Source organism: Argopecten irradians, chromosome 16 (genome assembly GCF_041381155.1).
Source record: "Argopecten irradians isolate NY chromosome 16, Ai_NY, whole genome shotgun sequence".
Lineage (NCBI taxonomy): Eukaryota > Metazoa > Mollusca > Bivalvia > Pectinida > Pectinidae > Argopecten > Argopecten irradians.
This window is the reverse complement of record NC_091149.1, coordinates 3598471-3625929: the sequence shown is the minus strand read 5'-3', so window position 1 is coordinate 3625929 and position 27459 is coordinate 3598471. Positions and strand designations below refer to the sequence as shown.

General features: G+C 34.5%; 2 protein-coding genes across 4 annotated transcripts; one reads left to right on the top strand and one right to left on the bottom strand.

Annotated features, from left to right (window-relative positions):
- Positions 1-446: 446 nt before the first annotated feature.
- On the bottom strand, positions 447-20216 carry LOC138310409 (trypsin beta-like). Of its 2 annotated transcripts, none has more exons than XM_069251618.1 (7): positions 20101-20216; positions 5335-5471; positions 4736-4896; positions 3925-4000; positions 2407-2590; positions 1143-1276; positions 447-682 (listed from the first exon to the last, which is right to left on the bottom strand). In XM_069251618.1, the coding sequence occupies exons 1-7, from the start codon at positions 20204-20206 to the stop codon at positions 521-523; spliced, it is 960 nt and encodes a 319-aa protein (XP_069107719.1). In that variant the 5' UTR covers positions 20207-20216; the 3' UTR covers positions 447-520. The 2 variants fall into 2 exon arrangements, with proteins under 2 accessions (XP_069107719.1, XP_069107720.1); XM_069251619.1 differs by lacking the exon at positions 20101-20216 and adding an exon at positions 6515-6698 and having other exon boundaries at positions 448-682.
- Positions 16122-20058, top strand: LOC138310404 (tripartite motif-containing protein 2-like). Of its 2 annotated transcripts, XR_011206418.1 has the most exons (3): positions 16122-16436; positions 16610-18565; positions 18624-20058. XR_011206418.1 is itself a non-coding variant. In XM_069251616.1 (2 exons), the coding sequence occupies exon 2, from the start codon at positions 16639-16641 to the stop codon at positions 18214-18216; it is 1578 nt and encodes a 525-aa protein (XP_069107717.1). In that variant the 5' UTR covers positions 16122-16436; positions 16610-16638; the 3' UTR covers positions 18217-18616. The 2 variants fall into 2 exon arrangements, 1 of the variants encoding a protein (XP_069107717.1); XM_069251616.1 differs by lacking the exon at positions 18624-20058 and having other exon boundaries at positions 16610-18616.
- Positions 20217-27459: the final 7243 nt, after the last annotated feature.

The following is a 27459-nucleotide window of genomic DNA, read 5'->3' as shown; positions in this document are numbered from 1 at the left end:
GGTGAAATGCCTATGGTCGCTCCAACACAGTGTTTCCTTCGAGGACTATTTGGTGTTTGTTAGTGTGTCTAGATCTCGGTACTGGTGTGGAGTGTAACGGTATATCTCTTTTTCTTACAACTCGTTCAATACTGCTTGCTGTGGGTTTGAGAATGGCAATGGATTCATTTAAACATTTTAAGTGTCGATGTTCCTGCATTAGTGAGGTGAATATTACATCGTGGAACGCCGAGCCACAGTCCACAAAATTGCAGTCTTTACGTGCAGCTACTTCTTTAATTGCTTTATATAGAAAACAGTGTCCACATCTTTCCTGTAGCATTGGTCACACAGTGCTTTTTTCTGACAAAACATGTCTTGCTTTATTGACGAGTTCTTCATAATTTATTTGAAAATCAGAAATATTATTTCTAGCTACCGCACATCAGAAGTAAACTCAAAACAACTTTTTTTAATGATTTTATTTCATTGAATGACACATAGAAAGTCCAGGGACAGTTGGTCGGTATCAATATCTCGTTTAAGAACTCGCATTTGTGTTAATGAAATCATGAAAGTAGCTGACTTCAGTATACACTGAGGGATACGAGACACTGCAGCCACTCGCGCCCCATGACGTCACTCCAACAAGTTCCATCACACCGGCGTTATTTTCACATACCAACGGTCCACCGCTGTCACCCTGAACAAATTTCAGAACTAATTTAAATGTGTGATCCTCTTGCATTCTGTATATGCATATTGCAGAGTTATCTGCCCTTGTAGTTAGATATTAATTGTGACGTCATGTGTTTCGAGCGTAACGTCATACCTTTCTGAGAAAAGAACGTAAATTGCGCTCACAAAAAAATGACGTCAAAATAGATATCTAACCAAAAGGGAGCTAACTCTGTGACATGCAAATACAAAATACTGATAATAATTTAAATATTGACATAATAACATCATAAATTTTTCTAACATCATGCCAAAAACAGATAATGAAAAAATCCAAATATGAAATATTAATATGCTTCAGTTACGAAAAACACCATTGTCTTTATTATAACATTACAACAATGTAATCACCATTAAAAATTATTTTAAAAAGAAGAAAAAACAAACTCGACATTGACATTCAGCTATAATGAATAAATCCTTACGTTGCATGCGCCACTGTTATCCCCGCTGACACAAATGTGAACAGGACCATTCAAATTATTTCCCCAATCACTACCACAATTTGAATCAGTCAAAACATCTACATTAGTTCCTTGAAGAATTGTCGGAAGGCTGCCTATATCAAGAATGAAAATTATAATCATCAAAATAAATACAAGTGTCAATATGTGTAATGATATTATGGCTCAGTTTCGTCTACATAACTTAATTAAATTCTCTAAATTGTAATTTGACCATAGCTGTTAATAGGACGTAAATTAATCAAACAAACAAACAAAAATCAAATGGAAGCCATTATATTAGTCAGGGTGGCCTTAAATAAGAAACATTTTGTAACTTAATAATTTCGTATGGAGACTTTCAGTAAGGGATTTTCCTAAGGTTAAATATTATCGATGGCATTAGATTCCTATGATGATGCCTAAAATAGTCTACGATAATTCCTTGAGATTGGGATATGAAGCTTCGAATAATCGTAACGGCGACAAGTTCCGGATGATTTCATTTCAGAAATATTACAATACAAACATACATAAATACAGAGAATATATATACATCAAAAGAATAAGACAACAGACATATTGCCTATATTAGTCTTCTTCTGTTACTTGCGGATGATGACTCCATGCTTACTCTATAAAGTTAAGTACGAAGTTTCCATATAACATACTGCTAAAATTATTATTATTAAAATTATGTAACTTTGATTGAGCTCTATATTATTTAATAGTATATTTTGATTCTTTATTTAATCCATCATAAATTGTTATTATTTCTTGATGTAATTAACATTTTATCTCTCCAATTAAAATTCAACTTTGTATATCTATCTTTACTGGATAAGAGAAATATTTCCCCGAGAAAATAGATGTCATATGTACCACATATTCATTTTAGGAGGAAATATATCGGAGTAATCGTACTCATAATGCAAAAAAAAAAATACTAAAAAATATCTCATATGTGATCAACGCCATATTCTACTGCATAGTTCATAAATTTCGCGGGTGTAATATTTCGCGATTTATTGTTTTGAACTTATTCGCGGGGGTGTATTTTCGTGAATTATCTTTCTAGCCTTTTAAAGTCCCACTCTTATGACAGGCTATAATTCGTGAAACCATGAATTTGATCAATTTCGCGAGGTACTAATTTCGCGATTTCAGATGGACCCGCAAATTAAGCGAAATAAACAAACCGCGAATAATAGCAACTATACAGTAAATGGATGTCCGTGATAAATACTTGTGCCTGAAGTTCTTCCCCAACCAGTGATTCTACAGGAGGACGTATCCAAATCAGCCAACGCATTATTGCTCCTAGAATTTAGGGAAATGGCCGCGGCGTTACTGCTCAAAGTCATGTCCTCTACCATAAGTATAGCAATGTCGTTGGGAAATGCACCAAGGCCTTCACCATAATTCGCATTCTGTCAAATAAAAACAATGCAATTCAACTGAAATGTAAGACGGAATTCCAATGATTCATTCCCTTTATGTCAGATTAGGATTATATGTATTTCGTCTGAAGATTCAATACACAATTTTCTTTCATACCTACGGGTGTAATACTGGCTGGTCTAGGGCAATACACTCATGTCGCCTGAGGCTGTATTGCATCGCTACCCATGCAATAAAGCCTCGTGACTTCACGGCGTCAACAAAATCTCTATTTCATCGGTAAAATTAAAAAAAAAGATGAACAATTATGACTGGTTTTAATATAAAACATGCAAAAAACGGAATTTGTGTTGAAAATTTCACGTAATTTTTCATGAAAAATTTACTTCCAGTCGTGGATTTCTTCGAATTTATTTCAAAATGGCGGGATAATATAGTTGTAAAATTGTAATAAAACGTTGAGGTATGAAAGAAAAATACTCTTTCATGTGTGGATATGAATGATTGGGATATTCTACCCTCGGAATCACAAAATGTTACAAAACCCTCGGCAAGCCTCGAGTTTTACTACATTTTTCGACCCTCGGGTAGAATATCCCTATCCTTCATATCCACACATGAAAGAGTCTTATAATATATATCCAAAACGATACTTATACAGAGTACATACATTATTGAAATTATGTGGTATTTAATTGGTTGTCGGTCATTTAAATGGGTTAATATCCCTGTATACATCCACGATCAATCGTTCTGGTGCCTTGTTTTAAACTTGATTGCACATTGAGTCATTAAAGACTTGGCCCACTTTATAGATTAAGATAGAATATCACAGTATCACCAAATTCAGGACTTTTCTACTTAAATCTTTTCTTACATTACTCATCTTAAAGGAAGGATATACTGGGGTTAATGATGCACATTTGATAAAGCAGGGTTTTCCAACATGACTGTTGACATCAATGTTTTAACATGTCTGAAATATACAGCGTGATATTGATATCCCAATCTTAAAGTGAATAGTCGGACAATGAAAACCAGTCTAAATGTGTTCATTGACATTACAAGTCTTTAGATATCAAAACGACCGTCAAGTTCCGCTTACGTTGTCCAGTTTTAACCATTGAAACAATGGAAAGGCCCTTTGTAACTTTAGCACAGTTCTTTAAAATAAATTCTGAAAGCGAGGTTGCGCGGGAATGTCAACACGGACATAGCCAGCCGGGAGGACGTTTTAGGATTCCTATAGTATTGAATTATACTTGATATCTTAACACCATTTTTCCTTTGCCGGACTATTCAACTGATAGACGCATGGTTCATTTGTAGATATGACGAAATTATTTGAGAAAAAGATACTCACTAGCTTCATGCCCGTAGCGGCCGAGATACCTCCTCCTGAGAGGCGACTCCCTGAGCCATACCGTACTGAGTAAGACCTTAAATATAAATCACTTCATACAATTACTCCTGAAAACAGTGAAATACCATTTCATATAAAATCCAACATACACGCAAATTTTAAAATAAAATATTATAATTGTCCTACCTAAAGAGTGTAGCTTCATATACATCGAAAAGATCAAAACAAAATTTGAGGCTGTTTTGTGGAATTACGGAAGTGACATGATCATGCTTCTTTTTAAAAATTGCTAGATATAGATTAAAGATCAATCCGGTCATTTTTCAAGGTATCTTTTAAATAGAATTTTCGCCCGATTTCTAAGCAACTGATGTCAATAGTATGAATTCCTAAATAAAGCACATTCATATTTAAGATTGTTTGCAAACGTACATCAAAACTATAGCGTTCTAATTAATTTGTCTTTCCTACTAAATTTGACTTTATGGTTTGCCGATTCTTTTTTTGACATACCACTATGAAAAAAATCCGAGAATGGCGCGAAAATCCGACGTCATCGTGACGTCACAGTAGAAACATTGGCATTGCGTATTGATTTGCAAAAAAAAATAATCCCTTAAACAATCGTACGTGTAAATCCATTTTATTTTATCAAGTAGTCTGGAAAATTAATTATAAATATTGATGTTACTATTGTTTTGATTTCAACGTATTATGACATAAAATTTCTTTCGTACCCTGATGAAATTAAAAAAATAATAATATCGATGCTTAAATTAAAAACTAAATACATAAAAAAAGAACTCCTTACGTGTGGGTGCTGCTGCCAAGACAATGTGCAGCCGTCAGAATAACAGTAGCATTTAGGATGACCCCGCCACAAATATGATTGTTATTTGATCGGAGCGACACCTGCCAAGGGTTATCACGGATTGTGGCTTCTCCCCCTCCTACAATCCTACTGTTGGTCAGCTGTAAGCAAACGGAACTTTAACAATGTTTTTCTGAATTATTTCTATTTTAATCGTGATTACACATAACATTGACCAAAAAAAGTAACATGACGTCACATTCGAAACGACCATTTCAACTTTGGAACAACATATCAATCTTGAATATTATGGAGAAACTTACAACATCTCTCTCTCTCTCGATCTCCCTTCCTCTACCTCTGTCTTTCTCACACTGTCTCTCTCTCTCTCTGATATCTCGCTGCACAGTCGTACAAATAATAATTTAAATATCTAATCAATACGCATGTACTAACTCAAACCCTGTTTTTAATAAATGTATTACTATTTTAATATTTATTCATCGTTTTTCTCTGGTGCATTCTTTTTATATTCATATATCGCCTCATACACGTAAATTCTTCTAAATGAGCTATTGAAGTTTCTATGTGTTACTTACCTGTTCAGCCTCATCGATGAGGTCTTGCGAAGGATGTCTTGGTATCAGCGGTGACCGTGGAACTTCTGATGCCTGCCGTATGAGGTCTTCTGAAGGGTGTTTTGGTATCGGTGCCGACTTTGGCAGGGCCAAAGATTCTAAATGATATTAATTGAATTAAGTGAACATGAGTCATGATCCTGAAAGTTAAATGCGACGTAATTTTCATACTCACAAATCAAGGAACGGTTTTAATAATTTTATTCACCATCATAAATAACAGACATTTTGAGAATTATAATACTAAGAATACATGTTTTTTTAATTTTACAAGTACAAATTAAAGTTGAAAATGATTTTGGCAGTACCAAAGACTCTATTATAACAAATGAAAAAATGACATTAAAGAGAGAAGACTAATCTAAATGTATCAAGCTTAAGTAATTTTATCGATATATAAGATATGCTAATGTCTTCAGAAAGAAGTCTTCACCTCATTATTGGTAATATACTACATCCAACTACTGTGTAAAGAGGTATCTATTTTATATATTAATGAACGAACAAAGCACCATATTAGCTTCAAATTAAATTGATCTGATCAAAATAATATTTTGATATTATAAACTCACCAAAGCTGAATGTCAATGTGAATATCAATCATGGACCTTTGTTGAGGTCCACATGGTGTTATATCACCCGAGTAGAATGAATTATGACTCAGGGCGTAGCCCGATGTCATTATTTTTTTAAATTCTACAAGGGCGATATAATACTATATGGACCGAAACAAAGGTTTTTGATTTTTATATAAGATATGTCGTTTCTTTAAGAAATGTAAAACAAAAATAATTCTGATGTACATATCAATTATAAGAAAAGCATTGATCAAAGAATGACAACCTGAAGAATGCAACGTTTGGGTAATTAAGTTAACAAAGAAATATTAATCGTCACGTGAACACGTATTAGCCAATGGAAATATTGGAAAATCAGAGCATTACTAATATAAAATTATTAATGTCATCTATTTCAATTTAAGTTTACAATATCTCCTATATAACTTACGATGTTTAGGAAATTTAAGTTTCTTTAAATCACAATTAAATAGAATTAATTTCTAATTATCTTTAGGAAACAAAGTGACCATTTAAGTGTAGTTTTGTATTACCTAATTAACTTAATTCATCTAGAGACTTACCGACAACCAGCAAAGCACAAGCGAGGACGAGTCCGTTCATCATGATCGTGTGACAACCAATGTTGTATACATCAGCTCTGTGAGGCATCCTTTTTATGCTGCTCGGATCGTGACACGACCAGTATCATCTGTACCATCCCACATACTCGACGTCCACACCTGCTAATTTCTGGAGGACTCAGCAGGTTAAAACACAAAAGCTCGAACAATCGTGATGTTAATTTATTTATTGGCGTACTTAGAATGAGTTTTCACCTGTTTTATAATGTTTTATGATGCGGTAATATTTCTGTTGAAAAGAAAATACAACACGTCACCATGTTACAATTACATATGTATTTATATAAGCTGGTGACTGGGTAGTTCTATATATTTGACCTGCGTATATGCACTTGATTAAAGCATTGTATTGATTTAAAGATGTTTTTAATTTCAATGTTCCGAAAAAAACGATTATGTAAGAATGGTTAATTACGCAATTATTTCACCTTTATATCGCAATAAAAGTATATATCGTTACTAGTTCAAACATGCACACGTTATTGTTCATCATAGTCAAAAGTTATACCTAAATACGTTTCACTGTCTTACTGTCACCATTACATACAAATATACCGTATAGCTGGTTATTTTCGTGGGCCAAAATTTTCGAGATTTGATTTAAAAACGAGAAAATCATATGTTAGTGATTTTATATTTTCGCGATAGGGATTTTAAAGGTAAATATCATTCAACTATTTCTCATTATATCGCGGATCAATTTTTTTGGCGATCATAGCAATGTGCCGCGAAATCGCGAACAAACTTACTTTAGGTGAATTATAACACGTGTATTACACACAACGTTCAGCATACAGGGAGTGGGACGACTGGTTCGCCCGTTGTCAGTATAATGTGACCGGGTGGGGTGTGTTGCTTGGTGTCTTCGGCGGCATGCTTCAGTGATATAGCACTATAAAAAGGGCAACAGTTCCACTATACAAGATCTCCCAAAACACGCACCTCGCACAACATACACGCAACACACCGCATACATGGGAAGCCGTCCTTACATGACCATAGCTGTTAATAGGACGTTAATTGATAAAAAAACAAACAAACATACACTTAAATCTTATTACTGATATTCCGTCTCACTGACAAAATGAAATCCTAAATGTTTGTGTTTATAACGTTGCTTAGGATGTTGTTTGTCATCATATTTACCAACATTTGATTTATGTATGGTCTTTTGTGATAGTGAAGTTAATAGTTGATATGGTATTTTTTCAGTTACTAACGTTACTTATTTCTCACCATTACTACCATTGAAAAAATTAAGCTTCTAATTTACTCCAAATTAAAAATATTAAAAATACATGTAATTAATTGCGTCCCAAAAAAATCCACGGAATTATTTCCTATATGAAATGAAGTATTGATTGCATATGCACCAAAAGTAAAATACATTTTATATCATTGTTTGTGTTAATTAGACGTATATACACGATATCCCACTAATCGTTGTCCAAAGTATGAGTATCGTACGTACATGCTCTGTCGGCGGTGGAGCATCTTTAAAGTCAAAATTGTGTCTCCTAGATAGGACTGTAACGAGTATCCGAGTACTCGAGTATTCACGAATTATTGAGAAAGATCGGATACGAATATTCGTTACTCCTGATATTTGTGGATCGCGATCTTTCAAAAGCAAAAAAAATAGTACCTTCTTTAATGCTGTCATAGCTCAAAAATGTGAAGGAATGTACACTAAAGTCTGAATATCATCGATGTTTTCACTTTGAAGTAGACCGGAAGTACACATGAGCTGCGTGAAGTAAAGCTAGCAACATGTTATTTTCGTACCCACGCTTCGATGCAATGTTGTGAATTCTTCATAAAATAATAATGATAAAACATAATTATTGACTTCTAGAGATGTAAAAGATTATTATCGATTTCGTTTTCATTACGGGTCGGAAATATGTAAAAATACGAATATATTATATTAGGCAACTGAGTACTGTAGATGTGAACCCCATGTCAAAAACGAAAGGTAGGCTAATTATGAGTCAAAATCATAAATCACCTGATTAGAAATAAAAACTATAGGCCTAGAACCAAAGTAAATTGTAACTACTCTTATAGATTTTAATTTTTTTTTTCTTAATTTCAATGTTTTTCTGTATTTGACCAAAATAAAAGTAACAATGAAATGTTTTGATATGGTGATTTATGACTTACCATGATAATGTATATACAGTGTACCTGTTCACAGATGGTTTGACTTTGATTCATGCCGTAATTGATGTGCAGTAGTATTTTTGAGATGACGTTATTTCAAAATTCAAATGATTTGATTTTTTTACAGTTACAGTGACTGAATCCTACTGTACTTCACCTGTAACTCTATTGCTTAATGATAAGGAATGTAAAACTGCTAAAATTGGTTTTATTATCAATCAAACATTTATCAATATATAAGACCATTATTGATTTATCAATAAAAACAGTTTTACTGCAGTTGAATCTTTTGCTTGTATCTAACTGGTGATTCGTGGTCCGATCTGTGAATCGTCAACCCTGAATCGTGGATCGGATCGGATCGCCAGATGTTAGACAATCCACAGCCCTACTCCTAGACGAATTGGTGGCATGCCATCGTTGCGACAAAGTATTCATATATAAAATTGTTTTTATAACATTATATGTACACTTTCATTGAAAATATAGTGTTGCATCGTTCTGAACATTATTTATTTTCACAAAATTTTGAAATGAAAAACAAAGTTACAAAAGGCAGTTTCCTTCATGTAGTTAATGCTATCAATTGGAATATGATGTTCATAAAATATAGATATTTGTAGCATAATGTATTTTCTTTTCAATTGAAATATTATCATGTAATAAAGACATTTTAAAACAGCTGATAGTTTTCTGTACGTCAATAAATACATCAACATCACGATTATTCTAGCTTTTTGTGCTTTTACCTGTTAAGTACTCCAGAAATTTGACAGGTGTGGACGTCGAGGACGTGGGATGGTACAGATGCTGCAGGTCGTGTCACGATTTATTTAGTATGATCAAAGGTCAACGGCATATAAATGAGTATGTCAAAGGTTAACGGCATTTAAATGAGTATGTCAAAGGTCAACTGCATTTAAATGAGTATGTCAAAGGTTATCGGCATTTAAATGAGTATGTCAAAGGTTAACGGCATTTAAATGACTGAGTTGAAAGGTTACTGGAAGCAATGGCTACAACGTGAAACCGTAGTATGACATCACGTTAAAAAGGACAGTGTCACAGATAGAAGTACACATCAGTTAAAAGAACCAGTCTTCATTTGTACTTATCTTGTGGCCGGTAAGTCTTATACATATATATAAATTAAACTCAGGCTAATTCTTTTACATAACCAAAAAGCAAATTATGGCATAAATGTATTGTTCTATATTTCTTATGAAACATATAACATAAAATATTGACAAATTCCACGTCATTGATTAGCATTTTAATTGATACCGTTGTAATTACAAATCGTTGATCAATACGATTAAGCAGTTACGTATACAATATGTACGCTGTACCCATATCCTAGGCATAGTCACGCACGTTAAACAAATGAACTACATAACCACTGAGGAGGTGATAAATGATTTTGTGGTAAGACAATTTACCTAATAAGGTAAAGACACTGCTGTCAGAGCGATTTGAGCAGTTCTAGACAAAAGTTTCATTACTTTACGAGCAAGGGACAGGGTTCGGCATACAAGATGTTCGACCACAATGTGTAATGGCGGACAGCGAGCGGGTTTGAACATTTCACACGCATTTCACCACCATGGGCTTTTCTGGCATATCAGAGTAAAACCGACTGATCTACTTTCTATTAGAACTGGGTTTTTCCGATATGTGTACAAATTTTAATGTTCTCTTAGACTGAATTGTCCCTTTAATGTTAATGTCAATATATTCGAATAAAAAATATGATATGAACTTAGGTCCAGCAAGTAATAATACTGAGTTAAAATAAATTGTCTTTGGTTAGTTTACAAAGCATTACAGAAGCTCATTAACCAATATTTTTGAGATTATGGTTTGCTTACCCGCTGAATAATTTAGGACTGTATTTAGAATTCACTGGAATTGCTAATTTTAAGTTTTGCTTTTATATTACATTTCATTTTCTATTAATTTTAAACGTAGTTTGATCTATAGGATTAGCACAAAATTGTATATATTGTAGATTCAAGAGGGTTGCAGTGAGAGTATCGAACTGAATACCCTTGGCTAGCAAGTTGGGTCTTTGGATATCTGATGAATAAGGTGATAGCATTTATCCTGGAATTAAAATTTGTACAATGATAATGTGTTCGTTTTAGATTGAGTGTTTTTCATAATGTTTGTCGTCGGCGATGGAGCATCTTTAAATAATTTGTGAAATATTCTTGTAGAGTCCTAATTTTAGCCTACTTTATAATCTTAAATTACCAGTACTTTCTAAACGATCCGAAAATAATTCAATTTTACTTGTTACGAGCATTTTCATTGGCTTAAAAGTTTACTCTCTCAGCCTATAAAGGAAAAATGGCGTCGCCGTTTGTAACGTTGCTTCTGATTCGCTGAGAAGACGGCGTAATGATTTTATAGACAAAAGAGTCCGGAAATGAATTTTGAATATGGAAGAGATTATCTTTAGTAAATTGAATTATAAGGATTAATTTGAATATATTTTTATGTTATGGAGATATAACACAAAAATCTGAGTGTACTCTCATCATAAACCGCTTCGGATCGCCTTATCTGTACTGGTATGTCAATATAACAGCACAGTAGCTGATTATCATTTGGTCTTTTGTAACATAGTTTCAGACAGGGATTCAAGCTAAGCGAACTTTATAACGTCGACCTTATCAATGACAAGTAAAGGATTTGTATTGTTTAAATGCTTATTCTTGAAAAATCATGCATCGATTTTCTTGAAAAGCAACTTTTATTATATAACTTTGATGAAGTCATAAGAACTTCGTCCAGCTGTTCTATATTTACACCAATTGTGAAGTGAAACTAGTACATACGGTCAAACGATAAAGCTAAATTGTGGTCTACAATATTTCACCTTTTTAGTGTTATTAGAAATTGTAAAGTGCATTTTCCCGTGTATATTTCCCCCTTAGCATGCATACGGCATAAAAACAACATTTTTACAGCGCATTTTTTTTGGTATTGTAACTAACTTTTAAAAGGTATCTGAAGTATTTTGAATGATTTTCACAACTTTATTCATCAAACCTTATGGTATTCAATGACGAAAAAATTACATGTCAAAATGTCTGCCCATTTACGGCACAAATAACTGTTTATCAAATTCCCTATGATATATATTAATATGTATGTAGACAACATGGAAAACCATTACAGAGGACGGAGATCACGCTACAATCCCCTATACATATTTTTATTTGTAGACTCCCTTACGAATACCCTTCGATGTACCAAGATTTTGACGGACAGTACATTTTGTACGTACAAGAACACGTGGAGAAATAAGATATATAACTTGTGTCACATCAGTCGTGAAGCAGAAGATGGGGCCAGTATAACGACATAAGTGCAATAGGACATTTCATCAATAATATAAAAATTGTAACCCCCAAAAAATGAAAATTCAAAAGAAAAAAATTACAAATACATAGAATGTATAAGGTAATAGTTTGGCTTATTTGATATTTAAAATTTAACACATCAAATTTGGCTACGTATTTATTTGTTATTGTATATAATACTTCTACATGCTATCCATTACGTATGTGAACATATACTCTCGGAAAAATTACTCAATCACGTTACATAAACATACATTTATCGCCAAAATATCCCGATTTACGGTATGCAATAGACAACATGCAGACTTTTCATTTTGGACTTAATATACGACAGCCATAGCCAGAATTTGATGGATCTATACGTCAGCTGACTACTTTCAACATTAAAGGCTAAATATACAATGTACGTAAATTTTCAGACATTTTTTGTAATCACAAACATTTACAAGATAATTACCATGTTGTCTCTGCATAGAATATTGACTAAAACCAGGTAATTAACTGTTAAGTTTCAAAATAAAAAGAAGAGAAAATCATCAATGTTGCCCCAATAAAAACAAACCGAAACGATACGTAGAAGTTCACAGAAAGTCTCGATTTTAGAAAAAATATCACGTGACCCGATCCACTCCGCAAGGGAAAAACAGAAGCAAAAATTCTATCGTTCGAAGAAAATGCGTTGGTCTATGGTTTTGCAATGGCATATTGTTTCCATATGAAAGGTATGTTTAGTAGACGAGTTTTGACCGTTCGATATCACATGTTTATCTGCACGGAATACTGACATAATTCACGTCTTTCATCTGTATTCTAGGTCATTGGTATAATGTTCGATAATTGTACATGTTTGTGATTACAAAACATAACTGAAATGTTACGTATATTGGGCCTTTAACAATTTAGATAAAGATTATCTTGACATGAGAAGGTTTTGCTACGCGTACTCGACATAGAAACATGATACACTGTAATATACATAGAGATTGGAAACTCCTTTTTTGTCCTTGTTGACGACAGAAGGAATTCCGGTTTGTAGTCATATTCTCTTATTAACTACTTTAAGTGTATTCTTTTAAACGTGATATTTTTGCATTTATACAAAGTTTGAACATTATATCATGGTTTGACAAGGTCCATTTGATATATTCGCCATATATTGTACGGAGACTAATGTAATGAAGTTACATCTTACAGCATTTTAGTGTGGAAGACACTTTTATTTTTAAATGTTTTTTTCTCAGCTAATGTATAAACCTATGTGTATAAGTTAAAACTGCATTTTGATATTCAGACATAAAAGGCTTATAGCACACTGGCTAATAAATTGCCTAGAAGTAAATCATATTCAAATGCTGCTTTGTTTTTTGTACATTGTAAATAGCGGATCTTACATGGGTGGCTATGTAGTAATTTGATATCGTACGAACCTTTGGGCGAGTGGCGTATCAAATCATTAAGCCAGTTTAATAAATCTCATATTATAGAGCCACGAGTGTAAGATAATATTTTTCACATTGCCACCAAGACATCATGTGTTGACCATGATTATCTGTAAATTACACATGTGTCTTACGATATTTATAACATGGCCCTCCACTTCCAGCGGTCAGTTGGGTCAGTTTGGTGGTCAGCAATGGCATGAGGAAGCACGGGCAAAAATAATCTTCTACATAATTAAAACCATTTCATGAATATTTTGGACATCTAAAATATATGAGGTGTAGTTTTCAACCTGCAGTTAAAATATTTGAAGTGTTAGTAAATCTCTGAAAAATGAATAAATGTATAATGCAAGGCAAGTCATTAAAAAAACCTGCAATGTTTGTCTTAGAGGTATGGTCTTATTTTAGTACGTATGGTAATTAAGAACTTTTATAATCATATTTGGAAATGTGTTAGCAGTTTAATAGCTACATATGTACATGTATGTAGTTATATATGGTATTCATGAATAACAAATATAGAAATAATTTTATGAAAATAACTCTTTTACACTTGCAAAATTCTTACACACGCAAACATAATAATTCATGATTTCATTTACACTTATATCTACAGAGATTGGTAGTCGGTCCCATGTCAGGTTCATTTCATGCAAGTTTAATTAGCTTAATCCCACTGGTAGAACTTGAGAGTTCAAGATGTGAAAAAGTTTAAGCACGGCGCACGGGGAACAGCGGACGAAGCATGATGCCTTCGGTTCAGATGATCTAAAATTGACATGACTTCAAAAGACTTTGTTAAAAATTATGACGGACCTTATGTTTTGCTCGTAAAGGTCAGCCAGTACGACTTCAAAACGAATGTTGTGTATTCTCTACTGTCGTCAATTAGTATTTTTTTTATAACTTACCAAAATTTCTAAATACAGGTACCAACACATATATAGATAGAGGGTACTCCTTGTGTCAGGAGTGCGAAGCACGAGTGAAAAATATCAAAGTATCAAAATATCAAAAAAAATATCAAAACATATTACAATTTACTTGTATTCATCAAGAAACAAGGAATATTCTACATATATTTAAAATTTTTATTACATTTTCAATTTACAGAAGATCATAACTACTAGTTCCGCCATTGTATTTTACACAATTTTTTTGCTCTTGTGATTATAACTTCGTATTTTTGTGAGCATAATGTCATATTTCTATACAAAAATATGACGTCATTTTTATGCACAAACTTAATACCCAATACACATACCCAACAGACAATACACCCCAGGTGTATCTACCTATACATGTACAGTACAGGTGTGACTTATTACCCAATACACATACCCAACAGACAATACACCCCAGGTGTATCTACCTATACATGTACAGTACAGGTGTGACTTATTACCCAATACACATACCCAACAGACAGGTGTATCTACCTATACAGGTACAGTACAGGTATGACTTAATACCCAATACACATACCCAACAGACAATACACCACAGGTGAATACACCCCAGATGTACAGTACAGGTGTGACTTATAACACAATACACATACCCCCAGGTGTATCTACCTATACATGTACAGTACAGCTGTGACTTATTACCCAATACACATACCCAACAGACAATACACCCCAGGTGTATCTACCTATACATGTACAGTACAGGTGTGACTTATTACCCAATACACATACCCAACAGACAATACACCCCAGATGTATCTACCTATACATGTACATTACAGGTGTGACTTATTACCCAATACACATACCCAACAGACAATACACCCCAGGTGTATCTACCTATACATGTACACTACAGGTGTGACTTATTACCCAATACACAAACCCAACAGACAATACACCCCAGGTGTATCTACCTATACATGTACACTACAGGTGTGGCTTATTACCCAATACACATACCCAACAGACAATACACCCCAGGTGTATCTACCTATACATGTACACTACAGGTGTGACTTATTACCCAATACACATACCCAACAGACAATACACCCCAGGTGTATCTACCTATACATGTACAGTACAGGTGTGACTTATTACCCAATACACATACCCAACAGACAATACACCCCAGGTGTATCTACCTATACATGTACAGTACAGGTGTGACTTATTACCCAATACACATACCCAACAGACAATACACCCCAGGTGTATCTACCTATACATGTACAGTACAGGTGTGACTTATTACCCAATACACATACCCAACAGACAATACACCCCAGGTGTATCTACCTATACATGTACAGTACAGGTGTGACTTATTACCCAACACACATACCAAACAGAAAATACATCCCAGGTGTATCTACCTATACATGTACAGTACAGGTGTGACTTAATACCCAATACACCTGCCCAACAGACAATACACCACAGGTGAATACACCCCAGGTGAGCTGTGGGTATTTAAATATCACGGTTTGATCTACTACACAATCTATGTCTGCTTTACATGTCTGTTTAACAACTGTACATGTATCGAACCAGACAATAGATCATGATATCGTCAGGCCACAAGAGACAAGCATTTTGGTTGGTTGACATTTGTTGTTAGTAACCAATGACAAGAATGGTCTTATTCTGTGTGGACACATATAAATTTCATTTAATGTACATTTTTGTGTATCCTACCAAGATTACATTTTATTTGAAATGGATATTTTCATCAGAAACTGAGAAAGTGACAGATCTGCTAGCATGAGAAGATCGAAGTAAATTTCATGGTTAGCTGTGAATTTCGGAGGAAGAATAATTTCAACAACATTGAATATCATTTAGATTCTGGGGAAGACCAACTTCATTTAATCCCAGGTACCCTGTGTGTGTCATCAGTGAATGCAGTGATTATCAGGTAGTTATTTTCTTGTGTTTCAAAAACATTGAGGTCAATCAATATTTAAAAACTGTATGTACACACATAGAACTGAATAGAACAAAGAGCAATTAATAACATCAAATAAAACTCTTATTCAATTGGTTATGTTAAACATTGTATTAATCCAGTATATATATTCAATTTTTCAGAAATTCAACAAATATTCATCTTCATCAAAATGGCAACAGCAAACATACCAGTTCGTACGGAAGGACAGACAACCTGTAACCATCACAAGGGGAGACAACTAGATTTGTATTGTGAAAAATGTCAAGAACCAATTTGCCCTAAATGCATTTCCACCATTCATAAAACTCATCCAATGTGTGAACTTAGTGAAGTCACTCCTCAGAAGAAACAAGACATCAGAAACTTTATTGACAGAACCGAACAAAATGATTTGGTACAGATCGGGAAATACATCACCTCTACTGATACACTCCTCAAAGACAACGACAACATATTTGATAAATTAGCACATGAATTTAAAATGCAAACGCAAAAATTAAAACAAGACCTTGACACGCTTAGAGACGAAACACTCACAATATATCAAAACATGAAAGATGACAACATCAAACTCATCCAGAAATACAAACAAGAACTTGAAAATTTGAACAGACAAATTAAACACCAAATACAGAAATGTAAGACAACACTTCAGCAAGGCTCTCACATAGAAATATACGACACAAAATGCGAAATAGATTCCCAAATACATATCCCTGTCAAACCTACTTTAGATACAGTCAGCTTCAACCCAAACAATACTCCTAAAGGTCACCTGGTACAAGCCTTAGGAAAAGTCACCACCTCAGGCCAAGGTCATACATCCACTGACCATAAATGGTCAGTATCATTAGCAGACGGTCAGCAACAACCCTCATCACAACAACAGTCAGAGGATAAAGGTAAGAAAGCAGTGGCCAGGAAAACACTACTGACAGAGACCAAGGTGGTGGAGGAGTGGAAGTCTCCATGTGGCATTTGGTCTATATGTCCTACCACTGATGATCAGGCCTGGACCAAAAGCGGCAACATATTAACTCTCCTGGACAGGAAGGGCACAGTGATACAGACGGTCACACACGAGGCTTACATCAATGACATCAGTCTATCACCAAAAACACACAGATTGTGGGCCTGTGATAATCAAAACAACATCCTGGAGCTGGTATCAGGACAGTTAACTCAACAATTCACAACTAAAACAGATCCTTACAGCATATGTATTACAGCAAAGAACCATGTCATTGTGGTCATGTCAGGAAATGTCTCCAAATACACCACACAAGGTCAGATGGTACTTACTACAATGGCAGCAGGGACTGGGAAACCGTTAGTGTGTACACCATACATGATCACAGAGTGTCCTGTCACTAACAATGTCGCATTGATTGATCACAGTGATGAAGATGATGGTGGTGATGGAAACCAACATGTTGTTGTCATGGATACTGACTTCCAGGAACTGTTTGTATACAGAGGTGACATCCCCAGTCCATGTAAACAATCACCACAAACAGGAGGTGAACCATTTAACCCCAATGGTATAGTGTATGATAGTCAGGGGAGCCTCATCATAGGGGACTTTACCAATAAAAATGTTCTCATACTGAGTAAAGATGGTAAAGGATTCAGGATCCTACACACAGACAGTGACTGGGTAGGGGCTGTAGGTGTGGGTAGAGATGATTTACTGTGGACATGCCTTGGGGGTAATGTAATAAAGATGTTACAGTACTACAAGATGTGATAAAACTACTACAGTACAGCAGGGTGTGATATTTATAGACAGGTTTGATCCTTGGGTAGTCTTTATAGACAGGTTTGATCCTCAGGTGGTCTTAATAGACAGGTTTGATCCTTGGTTGGTCTTTATAGACAGGTTTGATCCTTGGGTAGTCTTTATAGACAGGTTTGATCCTCAGGTGGTCTTAATAGACAGGTTTGATCATCATGTAGTCTTTATAGACAGGTTTGACCCTTGGGTGGTCTTTATAGACAGGTTTGATCCTTGGGTAGTCTATATAGACAGGTTTGACCCTTGGGTGACCTTTAGTCTTTATAGACAGGTTTGACCCCTAGGTGGTCTTTATAGACAGGTTGTAAATATTGGTTTCTAATACTTTACTGTAAATACTGTACAAAGTGATTTTACAGGTTGTAAATATTGGTTTCTAACACTTTACTGTAAATACTGTACAAAGTGATTTGTACTGTAAACCTACTTTCATTCGTGTGTGAATTACTTTCACAACTTTAGTAAAAAGTTTCATCTCCGTGAATTAGTATCAACAATTCAACATCATCTATATTGATAGGAATTATCATTCAATTTCTAAATATGTGAATAATTATCTTCGCAAACTTGTTTTGAAATGGAAATCGTGAAATTTAATCTCCACAAAAGAAAGTTGGTTTACAGTAGTTAGGTAGAGACTTGATGGAGACTTTGTGTCGGTATTTATAAAATGTGAATACACCTGGAGATACAGGTAAACAATTTGTATGATGTAGATTTATACTGTACTAAATATTAAAGTTATATGTGCCGTAACTGGGCAAAAATTTTGGCATGTTGATTTTCTTCGTTAATCTATTGAAAATCATAAGGTTTGATTTATTAAGCCGTGAAAATCATTAAAATGGCTTCAGATGCCAAGTAAATGTTAGTTACAACACAGAAATTATGTACTGGATATTTAGATGGAAACTTTCCTGCAGAAATCACTTTACAATTACATGTACTAATAACATTGTAAAAATGTGAAATGAAATTGTAGACCACAATTTGGCTTCATGGTCTGACCGTAGGTACTCATTTCGCTTTACTATAGATGTAACTATAATGATTTTTGGCAGTACTGCTAAAATTAATTTTCTGCTCTTATTTATAGTTGTGAAATTAAAACCAATGCATTGAAAGTACTGTAATTTTCAAAATGTTAATAACTTTTGGTGATGAATAACATATTAAAAGCTTGGATTCACTGTAGATTAATAAATGTGTGAACTTCATTTATCCCAATCATGTGTCATAGTAGTTTATCATAACTTCTTCCCATCAAAATAAATATTAACTTAGCAAACCATTGTACAGAAAAATATAAACAAGAGGCCCATGGGGCTTAACGCTCTTCTGGTTTATTAGTTTATATAATTAACATCTTATTAACTGCTAGGATCATGTAAGGACGAGCCAGGTTTGTTGGTGGAGGAAAGCTGGAGTACCCTGATAAAAACCACCGACCAGCAGTCAGTACCTGGCAACTGCTCCACATGACATTCAAACTAGCAACCCAGAGGTGGAGAGCTTGTGGCAATATGTCAAGTCTTCTTAACCACTCGGCCACCGCGGCCCCTGACTATTGGCACAAAACAACATAGTCACAGTATACAGTTATGGCTAACAATTAAGGCAATACAACAGACTCCTTATTAGAAGCTAAAGGTTTTCAAAATATTTCATGACTTTGACCTTAAAAGTACATAAAGGTCATTCACTTGATCAAACATGGTAGCTCTTCCTCCTAATTACATGTATGCTACAGACCCAAAATCAGTACACTAGGCCAAAAATTTTATGATATTGACATTGCTTTTGTACAGTTGTAAATCTAGCCTAATAGTAATTTACCTGATAAATTGTGACGTTTCGGGTGCATGATTCTGACACTAGAGGGCAGTAGGAGTCCTGTTTGTAGTGTGACGTTGACACCGCACCCAAATTTATCCATCTTCATGACGGCATCCATCTGTTACATCAAATACATCAAATATCAGAGATACTGAAAATAGAGAATGGCATTTTAAAATGAAAATTTCTACAATAAAAAGTAAAGATTGATCAAAAGACATGGATATGAAATGAACCCGAGTAGTAAGGATATAATTATCATACAATTTTACTTGACTTTGTTTAAGTTGAATTTTTTTCTCTCAATGGAAAATTGATATGAAATGTTGTACTAGGGCCTAAATAAATATTAACATATTTTATGGATTATGAATCACTGTTTTTTCATTAGAAATTGGGAGTGCCTCTTATATGCGGACAAAAACTACAATCAGGTGATGTTTTGGAAAAAAAAAATGTGATTCAATTGTGAAAATTGTATTTTCAAAATTTCTCAATATTACAATCGAATTGATATGACCCTGGGTCAGTAACTGAGAAAAGTGGATCAAAGTGATTGAGCTTACCTCTGACCTTGACCTACCAGTTTATACAGGACCATACCAACAACAGAATGACCTTTGACCTCACCTGTCACACCAGTGTAGTCGCCGTCATCCATGTGGTCATCAAGGGTCAGTCCTCAGTTGGCTGGCCAAGCCGTGTGAAGACCAAGACTGACCCTTCCTCATCGGTCATCCTAGCCTATTCTATTTTTGGACTGGTGCTGCTCGCATCTGTTCAGTACAGTAATCTGTCAGTAAACCAAATTCAGGTTTTCACAGATTTTGAATCTTTATTCTTATAAAATCTGACTATAAAAAAATTATGAGTATAGAAAAAGGGGAGATAACTTTTTGTTGGCGGTATTAAGTAATAATAAAAGTTAATGTTTGGGTTTGGGTTTCATTATTAGTTTAATGTCCTATTAACAGCCAGCCCGTCATGTAAGGACATTCCAGGTTTGTTGGTGGAGGAAAGCCAGAGTACCCGGAGTAAAACACCGCCCAGCTGTCAGGTGCCTAGGAACCAGAGGTGGAGGGCTTGTGGTAATGTGTCGAGACATCTTAACCACTGCGCCACCATGGCCTCAAGTTAATGCTGATAAGGTAGAGGACGTAAAAAGGGGAGATAACTCATTTGTGTTAAGTAATATTGAAGTTAAAGGAAAGAAGGTAAAGAACAAAAGGGGAGATAACTCATTTGTGTTAAGTTATATTGAAGTTAAAGGAAAGAAGGTAAAGAACAAAAGAGGAGTTAAGAAGACATTGTGTACCTGTGGACAATAGATGTAAACAAACATGTAGACGAACACATTGTATTAGTGTTATTTTGGACTGAAGAAGGCCCTATAGTGGCTGAAAATATATTCCATAGAAATGATTTTTTATTTTACTTTGAATCTATTTTGGCCTTTTATTTTGGATTATTAATATACTAACTTTATACCAATTTTATCTCATTATGGGAGTTAAGTAATTTATGTTAATTAAGTAATACTGAAAAGACTAAAAGGGGAGACAACTTCTTTGAGTTAATAAGTAATATTGAAGTTAAAGGTTGACAAGCAGAGAAGGTAAAGACCAAAAGGGGAGACAACTTCTTTGTGTTAAGTAATACTGAAGTTTAAAGGGTTGACAAGCAGAGCAGGTAAAGACCAAAAGGGGAGATAACTTCTTTGTGTTAAGTAATACTGAAGTAAAGGGTTGACAAACAGAGCAGGTAAAGACCAAAAGGGGAGATAACTTGTTTGTGTTAAGCAATACTGAATTAAAGGTTGAAAATGTAAGGGAGATAACTTCTTAGTAATATTGGAGTTAAAGGTGAAAGTAGGGACCAAAGACCAAAAACGCTTCTCCAGTGGTTTTAAAGCTGTAGAGGTAAAACAGTAAGTAAAGGATGGAAAGGGAGATAACTTCTCTAGTGGTTGTAGTTGTAACAGTAGAGTTGTAGAGGTATATTAGTCAGAAAGGGAGAGAACTTACCTAACTTACACCAGTTTAGGGTTGACAATGATGGTTAAGGGAGGAAATGTACAAATAATGTATGAAGGGGAGGTAACTCCTGAAGGATCAATCCTAACTTACCCCAGTTTAGGGTTGACAATGAAGGTTAAGGGAGGAAATGTCCAAATAATGTATGAAGGGGAGGTAACTCCAGAAGGAACAATCCCAACATACCCCAGTTAAGGGTTGACAATGACGGTTAAGGGAGGAAATGTACAAATAATGCATGGAGGGGAGGTAACTCCTGAAGGATCAATCCTAACTTACCCCAGTTTAGGGTTGACAATGAAGGTTAAAGGAGGAAATGTACAAATAATGTATGAAGGGGAGGTAACTCCTGAAGGATCAATCCTAACTTACCCCAGTTTAGGGTTGACAATGAAGGTTAAGGGAGGAAATGTACAAATAATGTATGAAGGGGAGGTAACTCCTGAAGGATCAATCCTAACTTACCCCAGTTTAGGGTTGACAATGAAGGTTAAGGGAGGAAATGTACAAATAATGTATGAAGGGGAGGTAACTCCTGAAGGATCAATCCTAACTTACCCCAGTTTAGGGTTGACAATGAAGGTTAAGGGAGGAAATGTACAAATAATGTATGAAGGGGAGGTAACTCCTGAAGGATCAATCCTAACTTACCCCAGTTTAGGGTTGACAATGAAGGTTAAGGGAGGAAATGTACAAATAATGTATGAAGGGGAGGTAACTCCTGAAGGATCAATCCTAACTTACCCCGTTTAGGGTTGACAATGAAGGTTAAGGGAGGAAATGTCCAAATAATGTATGAAGGGGAGGTAACTCCGCAAGGAACAATCCCAACATACCCCAGTTAAGGGTTGACAATGAAGGTTAAGGGAGGAAATGTACAAATAATGTATGAAGGGGAGGTAACTCCTGAAGGATCAATCCTAACTTACCCCAGTTTAGGGTTGACAATGAAGGTTAAGGGAGGAAATGTACAAATAATGTATGAAGGGGAGGTAACTTCTGAAGGATCAATCCTAACTTACCCCAGTTTATCTACTGTAATTACGACTCGGACAATAGAGGAGCTGATTATATAATTATCTCACATGTCCGAATACTGACCAGTCATAATAGAGTTATACATGTAGGGTGTCATCCTTTGTATCAATTGAACATTTAATTCCTTGTCTCATATTTTGTAATCAGTTAGCTCTGCGGATCGATTTTCGGACACTCCAGAAATTGCCTTCCGACTAGAAAAGTTATTGAATAAATTCGTATTTGGACAACTATTCAACGTCTTTGGATTTTATACCGGTGCAAGAAAAATATTACGGATTGGGGTGCAGGTTAAGTTAATCCTCTAAACCTGCCTATATTATTAGCCTTTTTTTTTTTTTTTTTTTGAATTGTCTTTTTTTTTTTGCCGAATATGTGTTATGCCAAAAAGCAAAAAAACAAAAACGGAATAATATAGGCAGGTTTAGCGGACTACAGGTAGACCCTATTTACCTCACGGACTAAAAAAAACAGTAAACTTACAGGATTATAAAGAAAAAAACAATTCCATCTTGTTTGTTTATATATGGCTTTAATGCTTCAAAGAGACAGTATCAAGTTACACGTAAAGCTTGAGACCAAAGAAAGCTACAAAACTCGCAACAATCTATCCTGCAGAGTGTTTAATCTATTTAAAACACAGATCCTTAAAACCACTCCGTTCAATTGAGGATCTGACAACATCCCATAAAGGGTCATGTTCGGATGACCTTTATACCACCTGTGATTCAGTTTAAATGTTTTCTCTCCATGAACCAGAGATGTAGAGTATACTATCTATGTTCTGCATCAGCTAGTACTGAAAACAATATTTGTCCGAGCATGCATATATACATCTAGTTATTTATATGTTGTGTTCTTTAAGAAGATGACTACAAATACAAAGATGATTCTGTCAGCTCTTGCAAACTATTTTGTCCTCATAAAAAAATTTGGAAGTAGTAATTTAATTAGTCAATCCAAAAGGATGTTATCAGATCGTCTAGGACACGAATTGAGTATAGGGATCTTTATCATAATGACTTTGTCAGCTTATCGACTCAGAATTAAAACAGCCTATTATAGTGTACAATAGCACTGAAGTATTATAATTAATGCAGACACAATGTACATTCTGATCTATCACAGTTACTTCCCTTTGTTTCACTAGTTACTTCCCTTTGTTTCACTCTTCCCTTTGTTTCACTCTGATAGTAGATGGCTTCATACCATAACGTTGTTGTAGACAAATGTAGTCAATTTTGAATTTTTAGGAATCAATGTTACAAAAAAATATTTGTTTCTGGCTTAGTTATTGCAGCTATGTGTACACTTATATAATTTTAGTATAATATCTGTACTATCAGGAGAATTTAGTTTAATCAATTTTTGTAGGTTAATTGTATAATGGCATTGTCAGCTTTTCGAATCAGAATTAAAACAGCCTATTATAGTGTACAATAGCACTGAAGTATTATAATTAATGCAGACACAATGTACATTCTGATCTATCACAGTTACTTCCCTTTGTTTCACTAGTTACTTCCCTTTGTTTCACTCTGATAGTAGATGGCTTCAGGCCACAATGTTGTTGTAGACAAATGTTGCACATTTTTAATTTGTAGGAATGTTACAAAAAGTATTTTTTCTGGCTTAGTTATTGCAGCTATGAGTGTACTTTTTGCATATAATTTTAGTATAATATCTGTACTATCGGGAAAATTTTGTTTTAACCCATTTTTGTAGGTTTATTGTGCAGTAGGACACACCGTGTTATAAGGCTCAAGTTTTTGTCATTTTCTGAATTTCCCAATAACATTTTATGTTTGTGACATGTAGGTTAAAATATCTTTCTAACTCGACTGCGGCTTCAGCATGAATATCTAAATTCAATTTTAGTTTAATCAATTTTTTTGCAAAATTTTAAAATATGTCATTTTCCTTTTTCTTTGGTATAACATATAGTGAAAGTAATTATGGTCCGAGGCCTGACTACTACTAACAGAGTAAAACTATAGGAAGGCACTCTGATAGATTCGAATGTGAAAACAATGCTGAACATTATTCTTACATTGCAGACCAGAAACATATATGTACTGTATATATGTTTCTGTGAAGACTGAGTCGTACAATACACAGAGTTATTGTATTTTATATAGTTTTTTTTATTTTTCTTTATAGAAATTGTAATAATTTCATTAAAGATGCTCAACAGCCGACAGAGCATAAATGATATTCACCATTTGAACAATAATTGGTGTTTAATCGTGTATATATATGTCTAATTAACACAAAAATAATATAAAATAATTTATTTTGCCTTTGGTGCATGCGCAATCAGTACTTCATTCCATATAGGATATAGTGCTATGGAATTTTTTCGGGATGCAATTAATTATTTTTTATATTTTTAACTTGAAGTAAAATTAGAAGCTCAAACTTTTCAATGGTGGTAAAGGTGTAAAGTAAGTAACTTTTGTAACTGAAGAAAAATACTAAATCGTCTGCTCCTGTTTTTGATAGTGAAAAAACACCATTTGTCAGCGGTGGAGCATCTTTAAGTTAAGATGTCAATTACAATTAGCATGCCTATCATTCAGAGTTACTTCCCCTTTCCACATAGAAATGTAAGAGGTCAATTACAACATACCTATAATTTGGAGTTATGTCCCCTTGTCATGATCAAGCACTAATTTGATACAAAAAGCGAAGTTTTATTATAAAATAGCAATCACAGTTGCCAAGAAACATGTGTAATATTTTAGTAAAATATTAGAAATTTCATCATCTTGTTTTCATGGTGTAATACATGTATAACAGGAACAGCCGTAAGCAAAAGTAACAAAACAATCAAATTAAAACATTTGATAAAAACTTAATGTAAGTATAATTTCACAATTTTGGAAATTCAATACATCAAAACCTAATAGATATTCAATATCTTATCTTGCCTATAATATTTACTTCTATACATCCATGTCATTCTCAGATATTATGTATTTGCATATTACAGAGTTATCTGCCCTTGCAGGAAGGTATTGATTGTGACGTTGTGTGTTTGCAAGCGTAATGTCATAATTTTCAGTGAAATTGATGTGAATTGTGCACACAAAATATTGCTGTAACAATGGATACCTACCCACAAGGGAGCTAACTCTGTAATGTGCAAAGACAGAACAGTATAATCAAAGTATATATATGTTCAGATAAAAAATCTGTAATAACAACATCACAACATGTCATAGGACATCCTGGATACTCCAGGGGTTACTATCACTGTCGTTATATCCACCCTTGGACTATGTCATATCAAAACTGAAGGCTCACATCACAACATGTCATAGGACATCCTGGATACTCCAGGGGTTACTATCACTGTCGTTATATCCACCCTTGGACTATGTCATAACAAAACTGAAGGCTCACATCACAACATGTCATAGGACATCCTGGATACTCCAGGGGTTACTATCACTGTCGTTATATCCACCCTTGGACTATATGTTAACAAAACTGAAGGCTCACATCACAACATGTCATAGAACATTCTTAATACTCAATGGGTTACTAGCACTGTCGTTATATCCACCCTTGGACTATGTCATAACAAAACTGAAGGCTCACATCACGACATGTCATAGGACATCCTGGATACTCCAGGGTTACTATCACTGTCGTCATATCCACCCTTGGACTATATGTCGTAACAAAACTGAAGGCTCTGTTTGGTCCTATGATGAACCTTGAAAGGAATTGCTTGTTTGATTGAATAGGGATACACTGTATTAGCTTTGAAGTAGGGCATCAATCCTCTCATGGTCGGAACTCATGAGCCATCGCTTTATCGTTTGTGATGATTAAGCTGTGGCTTGTTGGATTCCGACAATCTGATACTCTGTCCTTGCCAAAAGAAGTCTCTGTATGTACGTAGGTCTGTGATTTTTCTCCTGAACTGCCTTCAGTTTTACTATGACATGTAGTTGATGGGTGGATAATAACTGATTGTAAATCCTGGAATATTCAAGTATCGCTCGATAAACAAGCTAGATCATGGGATCGCTACCGGACATCACTGTTTAACAACTAATGCAATTCCATAAAGATTTGGTAAAAATAATCAACTTGTTTTATGTATAACAATAAATTTCAATAATTAATTGATACAACTGTTACTTATAACATTCTTCTTGCAAGATATCTGACCGTTTGATCTATATACAAATGTAACTATTTTATAAGTCAACTACCTGCAGTTAACTTTAATTAGTCCAGGGGTGTAAAAACCGTAAATGATCGGAACCCCTAGCCC

Bases quoted from the DNA above. Each gene is read 5' to 3' on its own strand.
- LOC138310409 (XM_069251618.1), bottom strand. From the start codon at position 20,206: ATGAAGATGGATAAATTTGGGTGCGGTGTCAACGTCACACTACAAACA. The intron at 5,472-20,100 runs GTAAATTACTAT...AATATCATTTAG, and splicing joins GAAACGTCACAATTTATCAG to AATCTTTGGCCCTGCCAAAG. The intron at 4,001-4,735 runs GTAAGGAGTTCT...TTTATATTTAAG, and splicing joins CTTGGCAGCAGCACCCACAC to GTCTTACTCAGTACGGTATG.
- LOC138310404 (XM_069251616.1), top strand. From the start codon at position 16,639: ATGGCAACAGCAAACATACCAGTTCGTACGGAAGGACAGACAACCTGT.